Source organism: Crocodylus porosus, unplaced genomic scaffold (assembly GCF_001723895.1).
Source record: "Crocodylus porosus isolate Cpor-Errol unplaced genomic scaffold, CroPor_comp1, whole genome shotgun sequence".
NCBI lineage: Eukaryota > Metazoa > Chordata > Crocodylia > Crocodylidae > Crocodylus > Crocodylus porosus.
In genome coordinates this window covers 22,148,237-22,165,441 of record NW_017728907.1, presented here as the reverse complement: position 1 = coordinate 22,165,441, position 17,205 = coordinate 22,148,237, and the positions used below count along the sequence as shown (strand labels likewise).

Here is a 17,205-nt window from a genome sequence, read left to right as displayed (position 1 = left end):
AGCCTGGGTGTTTTAGAGTCTGTTTGGTGTGGTGAAGTGGTGAAAATTGTTAAAGTCCTGAATTTCTCTAGAGATTCCTTCCCATGTTTCCGTATGATGAAGAAGATGTCATCAGTGTACCTTAGGTACACCTGAGGGATGAAAGGAAGTGAACTTCAAGGTCTGTCATCCATATGTTTGCATATTGTGCGGAGCCATACATGTGCCCACAACAGTGCCATTTTTTGTAGGTATAGGGAGTCCCCAAATCTGAAATAGTTAAGTTGTTATGTAATTGGTAGAAACCTGTGCCACCACATCACTAGTCTTGTTATTCTTAATACCTAGATTTGAGCTACTACGTGTAGCTATAGTGCACTAACATCTCCAGTGTCCTGTGCATATAAAGTCAGAAAGTAGTTTGACACCAGGGCCTCACATGCTTGTGGTGAATCCCACTGCACTCACAGAACAAGCATGTGAGAATTCTGGCACTAGTGCAATAGTGGGTGACTTCTGCACTCCGAGGCTGAGTGTGGGCCCTAGCCCTGGGGTGAGAGCAGGTGATTCCCTAAAGTCCTTGCAGTCATACCTAGAAGCATGATTTCTTTTCATGCAGCAGCTGAGCCTGGCTTGCAGGCGGAGTTGAGTCCTGTACTGTGAATTCTGCTTGCTGGGAGTAACAGTGGAGGTATTGTGCAGCATGAAATTTTTCTTTAGACACCGCCCCGGCAGGGCTGCAGACAGCGTTTATTATCTTTTGCACAATAAAAGAGTCACTGTACCCTGGGTGCAGGGAGGAGGCCCATTGCCAAAGAGAGTTCAGATGGTGAGCAAGTGCACTGCAGATGTATATTTAACATCTATTCTGCATAGCTACTCCTGATTACACTAACTGGGCAGCTAATGCCACATGGTGTTAGAGAACAAAATCCCAAGCACTTTAAAGTTTTGACAAAAGAGAACACAGAACCAAGAAATTAAGACCTAAGGCTGACAATCCCTCCTGAATTTAGCTGTTTTGTGCGCTGGGAGGATGGCTAAAGACAGGCAGTGGAACTGAAAACAGGAGTGACAGCCTGAGCTCAGAATTGCAGAGCTGGAGTAGGATTACTTTGCAGCCTGTGTTTTATATACACACACACATACACATATACATGTATATAGATATAGATATCTATATATAGATAGCTATAGATATATCTATATCTAATATCTGTATCTTGAAGTATAAAATATTTTTATAGCTATCTATATATCTGTATATATATAGAAGCATTTCTATTTGGTTGAATCAAAAACTATTTTTGTCATGAAATCTCTCTTGTCAGGGATGTGTCACATTATTTTTATATTTGTACTGCAGTAGCATTCAGAGGCCCATTGTGTGAGGCTGAGGCAAGGACTTAGACAGTCCCTGAAGGGCTTACAATTTAAACAAACAAGACAGAAAAAACCTGGCAGGGAAACCGAGGCAGAGAGGGATGGTGACTTACCCAGGGTGATGCAGCTGTCCAGCAGCTCAGGCTAGTCTAGAACACAAGCCTCCTGGGTCTGAATCCAGCACATTGTCTGCTGGATCATGTATTCCAATGTGGTCTTTGGTCTATAGTGTAACACAGATAGGGCCAGATTCACAGTTGGTTCAAATCAATTCCAGTGTAGTCAATTAAGGTAGACAGATTTTCACCAACCAAGGGCCTTGTTTTACACACTTACTTTAGGCAGCTCCTGGAGCTCTTAACTCCTGGATTGTCTACAGATTAACACCTGAAACTAGTTTTAAGCTCACTTTAGGTGGTTTCAAGTTATGCCACTCCAGGGCAAGTTTATCTCTTATCCATGCTACAAAGCTCATGTTCCACTCCTTACAAATGGGTCGTCTAAGTTGCAGTCCTCCAGCACCCCAGGATACAATGTCTCCTCCCTCACCCTCCTGTTCTGTGGAGATAATCTTTCCATCCCCTGAACTCTACTGCCTGGGGTGGGGGGCAGTTCTGGCACCAAGCCAACTTCCTCTCCTGTCCCTGGAGATGTAATCTTCCCACCCACAGGGGTGCAAACCCATGCAAACAGTCTGTGGAGCACATGCCAGCTAGCTAGGTCGCAGGGCACAGATGGGTCCATGAGTGGGGTCTAGAGGGGTTGGGGGAGAATATAGGTAGGGGGCAGGATCAGGTCCCCATGAACTGGGGCTTCCTTCCCAGGGCAGGGGCAGTAGCTCCCCCAAAAGTGCTTTTCTTCCTCACTTCTACCACCTAGCTACCCTGGGAAGCATGACCAGCACCTCCCATACCCTAATCCCAAATCTCAATGTATTAAAACGTGAGACTTTCTTTAATTTACTTTCTCTTTATTTCTTAATAAAACCATTTTTTTTTACTTCTTTTTATTTTACCCTTTAGTGGCTCACTTCCTTCATTTCACCACTCTTCTCCCTACCCCCATTTCCTTTCTACCTCCCAGTAACTTCCACCTTCATGTTCCCATTCCTAACCTAACCCATCTCTCACACACCCCAACCTAGAGCAGGAATAGAAGCTTGTCCTTCACTCACCAGCCCCACCATGGCAACTCACAGCTGTATCTTCTAGTCAGGGTCCTGCTCACCAGCCCTCTAGTAGCAAGTCACAGCTGTGCAGGTGAGGGACCCTCAGAGAAGGTATTTTAAGATGCAACTGCTCCAAACTCAAGCTAGCCCTAACACTGATTAACCTTTGAAAGGCTCAAAGTGCAACATATAACAAGGCCCTAAGAGTTAGGACCAGCTGCTATAGGTGGGAAAAGAGAAACGGCAGTACAACACTGCCCCCAAAAAAGGAAACACTTCCTCAGTAGCTTCCAGCACTGATGACCAGTAGGGTATTTTGTCCAGAAGAGCTGTTGCCCTGCCAGCCAGTACATACTTGTGGTCTTATTCTCATTTGCTAGTGAAGTTGCAGACATGCCAAACTCCGATAAGTAGAAAGGAGCTATACCAAGCCATTCAACCTGGGAGTCCAGTCTGAACAGAAAGCAGTGTTTTTGTCAAAGAATAAAATGCCCCGTCTAAGATAAGGAGAATGGGCTGTATGGAAGCCCCATTGTAATGGTGCACATATGCACAGCTGCATGCATATACGTGTACACACATACTCTAAACTGCTTTCTCCATTGGTTTCTGCATGTGCAAAGCAAATATGTCCAGGCCATGCATCTTATTGCAGGGCATCTGGTGAGAACTGAAAGCTATATGGCTTGAGGCTGAAGTGAAAGGACCTTGAGTTAGAAAGGGCCGCCCAGCAGCGGTGGGAATAAGACCAGCACTAAAAGCTTTGACTAAAAGCAACAATTGACAGACGGTTAAAATCCTGCCAGAAGAACATCTGATGCAGCAAACTCAACAGGATTCAGAGGCTGTAGTTAAGGAAGGGGCAGTAATGGTGATGCTAATGAGCTTGTTGATGACCACCAAAGCACTAGACCCAGGGCCAAACTCATCACTGGAGTAATTCCACTGCAGTCAGGGGAGGCAGCTCACAAGTTTATGGTCCATTGATTATAACAGAGAATCTGATTTCTAGCAAATAATTTTACTGTTTCCTAATGAGAATCCCAGCCATTAACCCTGAAGGGGGAAGCCTGAGGGTTGTTACTTCTATTCAACTTGGGAGCAGAACAGGTCCCACAGGATGGCTGGAGAGGATTGCAGACTATCCTTTCCTTCAGCTTTAAAGCCCTAAAATATGGAGGGCTAAATGTGTGTACAATGGGAACCATCCATAATCACACTGGATGAAACTGAAACACGTATACTGGAAGTTCACCCTCTTGCTTCAAGGCAGCAGCTGGCCGCTCACTGTGAAAGGCTAGAAAAAACAAAAACCTCCTACAAGCAATTACTCTAGTTGTATACAGTGACATTTCTTGCACTTTCCTAGAAGCAAGATTCAAGACTGGAAGGTCCATCAGTCTGGTCTGGTCCTATGAATGAGGGAATTTTTGTAGGGGAGTTCCTTGGATGTGACAGTGTGGGAGGAGGAGCCAGTCATTAGGGCTGTGCGAAATTTCACTGGGCGTTTCTTTTCAAAGCTGTTTCGATGCGTTTTGAGCTTGAAACAACAAAATTGAAATGAAACAAAAGGCTTTGAAACAGCTTCAAAATGAAACGATGGCACTCAAAACTTTTCGAAATTTTCTAAACGTTTTGAGTTTCAAAGCCAGGTTTACTTGGCTTCAGTGCCAATCCCAGGTGGCAGTGGCAGTGGCAGCTTCGTCTCATCTGGTGCACAAATCTGGGGATTCACACCCCCGGGAGGGCTGCGCTGGACTTCTCCTGGGGGTGCGAGCCCCCAGATCTGTGCACTGGATGAGAGGAGGCTGCCGCCTAGGATAGGCAGCAGCAGCAATGTTCTCTGGTGCTGGGCGCAGCCCACACCCGGTGCTGGTCCCAGGTGGCAGAGGCAGCCTCCTGTCATCCAGGGCACAGATCCAGGGGCTTACACCCCTGCCAGGCTGTGCCGGACTCCTCCCAGGGATGCGAACCCCTGGATCTGTGCCCCGGATGAGAGGAGGCTGCTGCTGCGGGCAAGCGTCAGGAGCTGTGCTTTGAACAGTTTGAGGTGCAGTTTCCCAAACTCTGCACCTGTCTCCTTGAAACTTAGCAAGCTTCCTGCCCTCAAATGGGGCTACCACACCTGCAATTTGCATCCAAATCAGGCAAGAAATGACAAAGCTTTAGGCATTTTCATGATTCCCCATTATAGCCTCTGGGCAAAATGTCGAAACAGCGAAATAGTTTCAATGAAACGAAATGGGACAGTGCTTCAAAACAAAACAAAACAATGAAACAAAATGAAATAATGTCCCTTCGGAACAGCAAAATGGATGTCGAAACAAAACAATGGTGTTTTGCACAGCCCCACCAGTCATCAAGCTGGTGGGTCTCTAAGGTGAGAACTACACACACCTCAGTAATTACCAGACTGGCTCTGTGAAACAACCCTTCATTATAACAAAGCTACATCACAAAGGAAAGATTTAGGCTTCGGAATATTTTAACTATTACCAGCATGCCTAATACCAGCTCTTTACAGGACTTTTCATCATCAAACTTAGTGCTTTACAAAGGGCGTCAGTATCATTAACCCCACTTTACAGAAGAGGAAACTGAGGCACAAGGCATTGAAGTACTTGCCCAAGGTCATTTGGTGGGGCAGTGGCAAAGGCAGGTCTCCTGAGTGCCAGCACAGTGCAAACCATTGATTTCTACATCTAGTTTATAAGGAGAGACAACCCCACAAGAAAAGTCTTTTCCTTCTGATGATAAGCAATTCCTTGGCCTCGTGCACAGCGGAGCTTCTTCCAGGTGCATTCTCAAGCGGGCAAAGTGCACGGAGACAAAGGCTTGATCTGAGAGGGGGCATGACAGGGACCTGGGTATCAACACCGCACTGATGATACCTTGGGACATCCTGTTGTATCAGTTTTCTGAATGCATTCGTATACATGCTGCACAACAGAGCTGACAGCATTGACTTCTCTGGGACTTGCTGGAGGAAGGCCCCAGGGAATAAATTATCTAAAGGCACTGACTAAATATTTCCTGCATGAAAGAAACACTCTGAAGCCGTCTCACCCATCTCATGTATTCCACAGAACTGGGATGCATGGAAGGTATTATACAAGCTACTGAAAGCAAGGTAATAATGGATCCATTTGCTCAGTGCAGTTTGTTTTAAATTCAAAGATATTTGTGAGGTACAGCAGTGCAGAAAACTTAACAAGCAAGACTCCTCCTAATGCCTGTCATTTAAACAATGGAATTCTATAAATATTTGTTTCAAAACCAAATAATCTCCTTGGAAAACCCTCCAGTGCAGAATTTCAAGTCAAGGGGAGTCTGAAACTATGTAATCAAGTAAAACTTGGGAAGTAGAAGTAGAAGAGTATAAAGAAACCTTAACCAAGCATGCTATTCTGCAATATAATGCTCAGGCAGCTCTTTTAGTAACATTCTCTCTTCCTACAAACTGTTACATTTTGCTGAGTTTTTAAATGATCATCCTTAAAAACATAGTGCGCCTTAGAGGGAAAACCGCTCTAGGTTCCCCCTCCCCCTCTCTGTGTGGTGTCTTAATTTTTTTTAAAGCAGACGCGCCATAGCAAATCTTTCTGCCACATCTGATTAACTTCATGCTGGGATTATACCCAACGAACTTTTCAAATGGAGAGGATGCAGTTCTTCATGGACAAGCAGAACCAAGTGCGCTGGAAACAAATTCTCTAACAACATCTCTCCGTGTCCTGGCAGTGATGGGAGCTGCTAATACTTTTCCCTTCCCGCCAGTCTCTGAGGGGCTGTCAAAAGCAGCACTGGTGAAATGGAGAGTCATAAATCATTCCCTAGCTACTACAAATGCTTAAGTGGGTTATAGTGGGAAACCACATGAGCACTAAAAGGAAGAAGTTAGGCAGAGAGAAGGGGTGAATGTAGTTTAAAGAGCAACAGCCAGTGGCAGCAGACAAACGGAAACTGAAAGAAATCAGGAAAATTGTTCACACCCTAGAAAACTGAACCTACCGAATATGAGGGCTCCTGGGTTTGATTTGGCGTCTCTGGCTCTTCTGAAAGAGCCCAGGGAATCCAGGCCCAAAGAAAACAAGAACTTCAACCCACGTGAGAGCCAGCTTCAGCTCCCAAAAGGAGTTGCATGCAGGGAACTGTGGGTGGTGGCGGCTGCAGTATTCTTACACTGAACTCATTAGATGGCAACAAGCAAAACAAGCCCTTTGCGTAGGAATACAGAAATCTCAATTTTGCTTGCACAGTCAGGCATATGGCCACCCTGTTCTTGGTCAGAGAGTCTGAATTGAGCCACCTACGAAGACGTGGAATATTACTTCCAGAGGGGAAGACTAAGGCATACAGTGATGGAGTGATTTGTCCAGAGTCTCACAATGAGTCAGAAACAGAGCTAGAAAGAGGACCCTGATCTGCCTCAGTGCTGTCTGTAGCCACAAGACAAGATTTTTTTGTACAGAGGAAGCGCATGCTGCTGAGAAGCTGGGTAAATTAATCCATGACAAGCTTCAGGCTGCTGTGGCTACCCTGCTTCTGTACCCAGAGTAGTTCACTTCTCCCTGTGCTCTGTGCCAGGCTGCAGTGTAGCTGTAGGACGAGTAATTTCTCCAAGGTCACATAGGAAGTCTGTGGCAAAGCAGGGAATTTAGTCAACACCTCCTGAATCCTAAAGTAGCACTGAAAATTGCTAGATCATAAGGCTAGGGACAGACATTCAAAAAGCTGAAGCCCAAATTAATTCAGTCTTTGCAGGTTAGTCTAACCTGCCTAGGTTGAACTGATTTGCAACAGCACAGATATTCCTTGAGGACTGAGGAAATGCAGGCTCATGCCTGCAGTTGCAGAAGCCAGGAGGCGCTACAGCATGCCTTCTCCTGCTGTAAGGAAGCTGTGCTGGGGCAGAGGGTGTGGCCAGCTGAATTGACCAGAGAGGGGTTTAATCCCCCCCTCTCTGTCCCATCAGCAGGGACCCGAGCCGTGTCTGCCACGTGCTCCCTCCTCGCTGCTGCAGCAGCAGGCTGCCATGGTCCCTGAGGCAGAGGGGGCAGGGTGGGGAGTTATTCTCCCCTGTAACCTCACTGTCCCTGAGGGACCACAGCCAGGTCTGCCTGACCCGACTGCCACCACTGCTCTCTGCCCCTCCACCAGTGGCAGGGCCCCTTAGACGGAGGGCAGAGAGCAGAGTTATTCCCTTCTTTGCCTCTGGGGCACCGCAGCGGGGTCTGCCTGACCCAGCCACCGCCACCACTTGCTCCATGTCTGGGGCAAGCAGCAGAATAAGCCACCTCTGCCAGACGCCAGAGGGAGGGGGGCAGGAAGGGGCTTATTCCGTGGCGGCGATAGTGCTGCAGAGGACTCTGGTTCCTCTAGGCCCCGGTGCTGCCACACGCAATTCACCACAGCTCTGCCCACCCTGCAGCGGGATCACCTGCCAGGAAGGGACTTGTGTTCTCCAATGCTATGACAGGAGCTACTGCCCCCAACAGACAGCCCAGCCCAAAGATCATGCTGGGATGCTGGGGGACTCTGGCTGAAGTTGAATCAGGAAGGGGTCTGGGACAGACATTGCATAAACCAGTTTGAGCTCACTCAGTTAAGTCTGCTACTACATTCAAACTGGTTTCAGCCATTTTGAAACTGGTTTATGTGCACTGAATGTCTGTTCTATTACAGGGTTAACCTAGTTTCTGATCACTTAAGCCAGTTGATGTGTAATGTCTGTCCCTAGCCTAGCTGTCCAACTCATGGCCTTCAGGCTGCATGCAGCCCACAAGGGGTTAAACTACAGCCTGTAAGCTCCCATCCAGGGACTTTCCTCACCTTTCCAGCTGCTGATGCCCTCAGGGTCTCTCCTCCCTCCTCTGGCTTCAGCTTCCTACTGCCACCCCTAGTAGGGGTAGTGTGGGGCAATGGGGTGCAACCCTAGGGTTCCCTTACTACTCAGAAGTTGGACAGCCCTGTATTAGACCATCCTGCCTGGCGATGGCATGTGAATACTGTAATATTCTGATGTTTTCCAAAAGGTCTCCCCTTGTCCACTACAAACCCTTCATCTCCTAGTGTTTCTATGCCATTGGAAATGTCCAAACCACTAACAGCCCCTCGAAGGCCCCAAGGAGTTAGAAGCCTGTACTCAGTCTCGGCTTTGCTGCTTCGAATTATTCCCCCTTACATTCTCTTAGCCCAGTTTCTTTTTGCTTTCAGTGCTCCTGCATTGTCAGTTCAGAGCATGGAGACTGTCAGACTCCACTCTGGGGATAAAGTGTTGCTCCCAGCACCAAAAGTTAATTTCCCCAGTTTCTTCGGGGGTTGTAGATAACTGCTCACAAAGAGGAGCTATTCTTACGCACCATATGCCAGCAGCTATGCCATTCTTACCGCAGAGCATCTAGCAACACAGCATTATTGAGGCTGAAATGTATTCTGACATGCTAGAGCCTGGTGGTTACAGTACATGCTCTGCTCAGAGGCTCAAACCTGAGTCTCCAACATCTCAGGCTAGTGCCTTGAGCACCAGCTGTTCAATTCCACCTGACAGGCTCACAAGCACACACCTGCAGACCTTTTGACACAATTTTGCTTTCACAAAAATGTTTCAGACATTGTTTCCATTCCAATGCAGAACAAATGCATCCCCGAGTTGCCACAAAATGGAATTGTCACCCTCCAGACAGTTCTATCGCACAGTATTATTTCTTGCTGAGCACAGTTCCATTGTAATCAACAGCCCCATTGTAAGCAGAGCTGTAAGCATGCTGAGGGCTGGCACACGGGTTTGATGGCTGTGAGGGCAGAATTGGCTCTTAGTTAAAAATTCTGTGCTGATGCATGAGATGGAAAAACATCGAGCATGTCCAGCATAGCTGTGCTGGCTCTGGAGTGCTAAGGACTGGACATTATACAAAGTAAGGCCTTGTCCTCACTCTGGGTTATAGCTACTGATGTATTTATCACAATGCCCATGTGCCTGTGCAGATGCCTTAGTGCTTATATGCTGCATTGCTATAACCTTAACAGTCTCTTACTGTTTCCAAACAAAAGGTCGCTGCACCAGTACAAGTCAGGCTAAATCCCGCAGTTTGATCAAGGGGAGAGAACCTTTGCTTTGTGCAGAAGGCACACAACAGTGAAAGCAGCCCACAGCTTTTGGGATTTATCTGTGCAAATCCAGATGCAGAATTGGGATCTTAACTTGCCACTAAAGTGAGCAACCGTAACTCTGCACAGATCCATGTGGCTGTTACAATAGCCGTCTTCCCAGAACAGAACCACATTTCAAGCATCAGTGGTGACCAGCTGGTGTCTATTTTCTCTCCTGTTTTTTCTTTCCTGGAATATTTTTCTGAGGTGCATTTCTATTTTTAAACACAGAAATTAAGCTTGAGCATGCAGGAAAGAGGCTCCCGCAGTTTCAACTCAGACCTCCTCCTCCATTAAACCTCAGTGAAATGAAAAAGCAAGTTAGCAATGCAAACATGTTGACCACAAGGTCTTCTCCATTAGTAGTTTACTTAGGGAAAGAGGCAATGCTGCAGTGTGCTGTGTGCCTGTACTGTGGGTGGAGCATACATAATGCATAGGTTTTTTAAATATGCAAATCGTGTGTCCTGTGCTGCCCTGCACTGTTCATCCATTATATGAGTGTAACGATTGCCATGACAACTTCAGTGGGGCCTATGCATAGCATTAGTATCTTCCTTTGAAAACCCAAAAGGTCAATCCATTCTGTATCTTCAGCTGGTCTAAAAATACAAATTCTTGTTAACTCAGTTTAGACTAGGCCAAACATATGATATATATTATGTATATGTACAAATACACACATACATACATTAATACATACAGCTATAGTACTGAGATATCCCAACTGAGATCAGGGCCTCATTATTCTAAACAGGATACAAGAAAACACAGCAAGAAATCATCTCTTCCCAAAGAGCCTGAAAGGAAATCAGTGAGACAAAGGGCTAGATGGTGAAATTGAGGCACAGAGAAGTAAAACGACTTGTGTGAGATCATACAGTAAAGTAGTGACAGAGCTAGGGACAGAGCTACCTCCTGCCTTGTCCAGTGTCCCATCTACTAGACCATGCTGCTTCTCACGTACCTAGAAACAGTTTTTAAACAGGTTCCACTCAACCAGTTAACATGCCAGCACAGACAGTGCCGAAGAGAATACAATGCAAAGAGGCATGAAATAACATTACGGGCTCATTTTCTGCCTGACTCGCAAAGATTTAACTGTGCTCGGCCTAGCAACATTACCAGGAGTCAGACCATTCCATTGCCTGCATTGCCATTTTGACAACTCTATTTTTAAATTACTTCTGTGCTGTAAAAGGTCCTGGAATCACATCCCTGACAACTGAGGGACCAGATTTATTCACAGGACATGCCTGGCTCTGGCTGGAGCACAACCATCTTTCCGTACCTGTTTCAGCAGTGACCAGTTTTTGAAGTCAGAAGAAAGCTTAGGCTTCAGGTCCTATTCATTGACCCTTGGTGCCCTACTGATGCTGCCAGCTGCATTGGTGGCTTCTGGTATATGGACTCCTTTCCATGTCCCAAAATGGGATAGATGCAACAAGCTCATTTCATGTAGGACACCAAAGGCTTTGGTTGGTAATGGCTGTGATTACTATTAACCAGTATCCTATTCAGATCAATGACATCCCTTATCTGGTGTCATCTTCATTGGCATGATAAGGTCTGCTGGGCTGGCAGTACAGGGTGAATTAAAAGAGACAGTGATGGACAGTGGTAATATATTATTCTGAATATAAACTGTTTTCTTACATTCCCTCCCATCACAAAGATCATCAGCAGGGATTGACCTGAACATATAGGCTAGGGACATAAATTACACATAAACCAGTATAAGTGATTGGAAACCAGTTCAAATCTGTAACACAAGAGAAGTTCAGTGCACATAAACTGCTTTCAAAATGGCTGAAACCAGTTTAAGATAAACCTGGATAGATGTAGTATCAAACTTAACTGATTTAGGTTAAATTGGTTCATTGATCTTGTCCCACATCCCCTCCAGATTCAAGTTAACTCACAGTCCCCCTTACAGGGTGGGCAGACTAGCCTTGGGCCCAAACTGTCTGCTCCAGCTGAGCAGGGAGGCATGCTCTAGCACAGGGGTGGGCAAAATGTGGCCCTTCAGGCCATTCTATTCAGCCTGCGGGGCCCCTAAAAAAATTAGAAAATTAATAGTTATCTGCCCCTGGCTGCCTGTCATGAGGCCCTCAATGGCTTGCCAAAACTCAGTAAGCGGCCCTCCACCCGAAATAATTGCCCACCCCTGCTCTAACACCCACTGGCTTCTGGCCTGGGCCACTGCAGGCATGTGGCTGCATTTCAAGAACCAAAAATGACTGTCTATTCATTTGCTTATCAGTTCAATCTACACAGCTTAGACTAACCTGCAAAGAGTGAACCAATTCAGCCTCAGGCTTTTTGACTATCTGTACTTAGCCGTGAATTGTTAGCACTGCATAACAGAGCTCTGATACTTGATTTAAGAGATTTACTTTATTGTTTGGTAGCAGTAGTTGGCTGGTACCAGTACCTGGAGCAGCCCCTAGAACACTAATTCTCAACTTCTGTGGACTCAAGGCACTCCTCCATAACCTTGTGAATTGAGTGGCACCCAATTGCAAAATGTAACTTATATATTACAGATCTTACCTCCTTGCAGAGGTGCTGGGCAGTGGGTATGGACAGGGACAAGCTTAAGCCTGCCTGTATCTACTTACCTCTTCACACTTCTCTACATCCTCCAAAGGATCTAGCTGCACTCCTGGGTGCCAGGACACCCTGTTTGTGAATTAGTGCACTGTATCATAAATCCACTTAAATTCTGTGTATGTGAGTCAGCATTCAGAGCCAGTGTTTCAAAAGGGGCTGCCCAGTTTTTTGTGCAATTATGGCTAAACTCAGGGCTTTGCTCATGTAAAACTACACATGAATATTTAGCACATTTGGCCTATGGGCCATGCTAGTTCTCAGCAATAGAGAGAGAAGTGTATATACTGATTCCTACTGTTTCTTTTATGTCTTCCTTTAGAAAGAGCCAGAGATTACCTTCACAAGACTGGACGGTTCATCGTAATTGGAGGAATTGTCTCGCCTGTACATGACTCCTATGGCAAGCCAGTGGGTTGATTACATTTGCTTTTTCATATGTGATCTTGTCGATGAACGCTAAAGGAGGGTGGAATTGAATGTGAGCAACAGGAAAAGTTACGCCCTGGGTTCCTAGTTAATTGAATGAAGACCTCAGGGAACCTGGCAGAGGCTGGCTCCAAGATTGTGTATGATGCAGAGAGAAATCATGCAGCACAGACAAAGCCATAACAAAAAAATCTCTGGGAGCTGAGCTAAGCTGAGCTGAGCTGAGGCCTGGAGTAGATTATATGGGTCAACTGATGGGCTGATGTGTGTGAGGTCAGCAATATTGCCAACACTAGGCCACAGTTCCTGGTTTCCTGCAATTTATATCAGCTCTCCTCTGCATTTCCAGTTTCTCCGTTTGAGGTCTGTTTCACAATTTGAGAACTCTTGGGGTTCACGACACTGGCTCAGGAATTTAAAAGCTCTTTCTGGAAAATAAAATTTAAATGGAGGGGAGGAATTCTCTTTACCCTAAATGAAAAGCCTCATTCTCATCAATGAGAAATGACTTGGGAAAAACCTCTGGGCCAGTCACTGGCAGGGAAGAGCAGCTCTGACTATATTTCACCGGCTGTTCAGTCATCATGGCCATTGGGTACGGCTGCTTACCTGAGGTTGCTTGAAGGGAGTCTGTCACACATTCTGGCACAGTATAGGGGAATTGAGTCCAGTAAAAAAATCGAGAGAGAAAAGGATGTGGTACAAAGAAAGCTTTGCCTTTGCGTGACCTCTTTCTCATTTTTTATCCTTCAGGGCCTGGTCTCCAGCCGACACCGTCTGATCATGTGCCAACTGGCCGTCCAGTCCTCTGACTGGATCAGGTGAGATAACTCCTCATGTATGTTTGTTGTGGAAACAAAACCAGTCTTTCATGGCGCGGGGACATACAGCAAGGACCCGGTTAGAATCTGTGCCTGAGGCTGGGGGAGGGGTGTCAGGGCCGAGCTGAGGAAGGGAGGATTCTCAGTGCTGCGCCAAACATCCCCTGCAAGGGCGGCGAAAGCAAAGCTCTGTTCAACCCACTGCCTGCGGCTGACGACAGACACCCTTATCTGCTAAGCACGCAGTGTGTAATTAAAGCACGCCTCTGCTAATTACCTTAATTATGAACCCAAAAAGTTATAATTTGCATGGAAAGAGTGCATTTTAAATCGTGGCTCATGACTACTGTGGGGGAGTGAGCACACCCATGTAGGGGTCCACCTCAACCACAGGGAGACTTGCCCGGGTTTGCGGGTTGATCACGGCTAATGTTCTAATTCTGCGGTCACTTTGTGGCAGCCCCACCCCTCGGTGCTGATTGGTGGAGAGGCCCTGACAGGGTGGAAGGAAGAGGGGGAGGCCACCATCTTGATTGGTGGCTGCTGTATATGCAGCCCCACCCTCGGCACTGATTGGTGGAGAAACCCCAGCAGGGGGAGGAGGGACGAGGGTGCAGCCACCATCTTGTTTGCTGCCCTTTGTGCCACCCGCCAGCCGCTGTCTTCCCCTCCTGGCAACAAGGACCGCTGGCTCTGCCTGGGGAACCAGCATTTTATTTTTATTGAGGGCTTTTTTTTTGGTGTTGATTTCACCAGTTTTGCAGTCAATCCTGGATTTCACAGTTGCTGCAAAATACGTGAAACCATGAGTTAAATAGGCCCCTACATATGTGCAGGGATGCAGTCTTTGCACAGTGAGGGGGAAAGTGAGAGGCAAGGAGCAAAATCAGGTTGTGGAGGAGAGTCAGGAATGGGCACAACAAGAAGAGGGACAGCTGCAATCTTGTAGGAGCGACGGAGAGAAATCCTCTTGCCAAAGAAAGGCAAGAGGAGTGACAAAGATGGAGCACTCGGGGCCTAGTCCAAGTCCCTTGATTCCAGTAAAATTGTCGACTTCAGTGCATTTGGGGATTAGGTGCAGCCAGCATTAGATATGGTTGCCCAGTGCAGTTAAGCAAAAAAAATGGGGGTCTTATAGTTGTCCAGGTGAGAGAATTGATGACAGACTCAGGGGTTTTTTTGATGCGGTCCTGTTTATTTATAAAAAAACATCCAAAGTCCAGTTTCCCTGTGCACCGCTGAAACAAAACCAGAGAATGTCTTTGCTCACATTTCCAAGCCCCTGACTCAGCCAGCACTCCACCCAGGAGCTCGCTCTCTTTCAGAACCACCTTTCCCATACTTGTTCTGACTGTACATTCAGTTTTTTTGTGCCCTCTGCTTTCTGGTATTTTCTCCTGCTTGCTTCAAGAGCACAGCTTCATCAATCAATGTCCTCGCCTCTGTGATGGTGATGGGACTCCAGGAAACCTGTCAGCCTACAGGATATAGTTTGTACTCAGCCTTGCCTGGCAGTCTGTGTCCGGTGGTGGCCTCGTTTTTTTTTTTTTTTTTTAAAGCAATAGCTGAAACAGAGAGGAAATTTTACTGCTCCCTCATTTAGCTTGAATGGAAGGGCAGCTGTTACACCCACAAGACTCAAAAGCATTTAAAACAACACATAACAATAGCATGGACAGAAACCAAAATGTATCAAATGTTCTGGAAACAAAGAAGGGTTTGGGTGGCTGGCCCTGCATGTAGAACTGGGAGATTGCACATTGCCTGGCTTTGGTAAGCATGCATGTCTGAAAACTGATATGCTGTGCACAGATTCAAAGAGTACAGTTTTCCATTATTTTGTCAGCACCAACAAAAGTAAGTAATGCAGACCAGAATGAAGTGTAGAGCTGCTTTGAACATAGATCAGGCATGTGTGGCACAGAGGTTAGACATTAGGCAGTCAGCATGTTTTTAATTAATGAGATCATGTCTCAGGCCACTCAGGTGGGGTTAGTGAGAAAATGCACACTCAATTGCTAAGAAAATGTTTAAGAAAAATCCCAATTTAGCAGCTCATTAGGTTTTCAATTAAGCCTGTGCAGGGTTCCAGCTACAGCACTGGAGGTTTGTCTTTCACAACACGGTGCATAGTGAAGGGAGAGAAATTCTCACACATTTGGAGCCCACAGCCCATGATTGACAAGCATAAAATCCCAGTGCCAAGAAAGCCCCTGGAAACCATTCTGGCAACACTGACAACTGATAAACATGTAAGAAAGGGAAAAAAATATTAGCTAGTATCCCATCCTGGCAAACAGGCCCAGAGTGAGCAGCTTTTCGAAGGAAAAGACTGCCTTTCACTTTATCCCAGTCTTAACACCAATAATCTGAGGCATCAGACTGGCAAATTTGCCCTGTGGCCTCTCAAGAAACAACAGCTGACTAAATTAAATCGCCCCAGGGAATAGCTACAGCCCATCTCTCTACACCTGGCTTGTTTTTGTGGAGTTAACTGCCTTGGTGCAAATCACTTTACACAAGAAAGCTCATTTATGTTAGGCTTGGCTATTGCAGCTACAGCCTCAGTGGAGGCAAATACTTCAGCCTCATCCTATGCATCCTAGCACTGTTCTTATCAACCCTTCAGTACATCTACAAAGAGCAGTAATGGCTGTCAGTGCAGCTGTACACACACCTCCATCTACAATACAAGTCTTCATTATATTTTGCTTGTGCTCGTGGCAATCATCACTGCCGCATATTACTGATGCCTGTATGTTTGGCTGCACACATCTACTATCTGGTTAGGAAGTATATCTTCCAAAATTTCCCTGCCAGGTCTCCCAGCCACTGTACTACAGGGGCTAAGGGATGACCTCCCATCCAGCGCTCTGCCTAAAGCAATGCTGTAGTTCAGGGTAACCCCCTGCCAGCAGCCACTGAACCCTGTGTACCTTCACTCAGCTTCCTCCCAAATGCTCTTTCAGGATGCATGAAAAGAGAGAGTATAAGAGTGATCATAAGCTCTTCATTCCAAGCAGATACTCCCAGGCACACATCTTCTTCATGCTCAGGAGGACCACGTGTTTCTCTCCCATTGCTGGATCAGCTACCAAAGCTGCTGTCTAGAACAGGGGTGGGCAAAATATGGCCCATGGGCCAGATTCAGCCCACCAGGACATTTTATCCAGCTCAGAGGGCACCTAAGAAGTTTAGAAAATTAATATTTATCTGCTCCTGGCTGCCTGTAAAATGTGACAGGAGACAGGGGCTATAGGACCCAGGGGAAGCCAGCAGAAAAGCCAGCCTGGTCCTGCCCCCACCCCCAACCCAGAAGCTTCTGCCTGCAGCTGCTTTCCCTGCACGCAGCTGCTTCACCACCACATGGCCCCCCGCTGCATCACTGGACCATGGGGCCGTGTTGGTACCCTGGGGGGCCAGGAGCAGGAGGGGTGTGTGTGTGTGTGTGCGCGCGCAATAAGGGATGGGGAGACAGAGAGAAGAATGAGGGAAGAAGGGGGTGAGTGAGTGAGTTAGTGTATAGTGAGCAAAGCACACAGTGTGTGTGCGCGCGCGCAGTGAGGGAGGGAGAAGGAACGCGCATGTGTGAGTTCATAGGGCAAGCTCCACAAGCACCCCCACCATACACATGCACCCACCCCCCTTTGCACTGGGCATACA

The 17,205-nt window shown here is 46.7% G+C and overlaps 1 protein-coding gene across 1 annotated transcript in view; it reads left to right on the top strand.

Annotated features, from left to right (window-relative positions):
- Positions 1–17,205, top strand: part of NMNAT2 (nicotinamide nucleotide adenylyltransferase 2) — a 95,563-nt gene that overhangs the window by 53,020 nt on the left and 25,338 nt on the right. The window contains exons 2-3 of the mRNA XM_019530968.1: positions 12,615–12,703; positions 13,475–13,542. Coding sequence (XP_019386513.1) covers positions 12,615–12,703; positions 13,475–13,542 — 157 coding nt within the window. The remainder of the gene's footprint in view (positions 1–12,614; positions 12,704–13,474; positions 13,543–17,205) is intronic.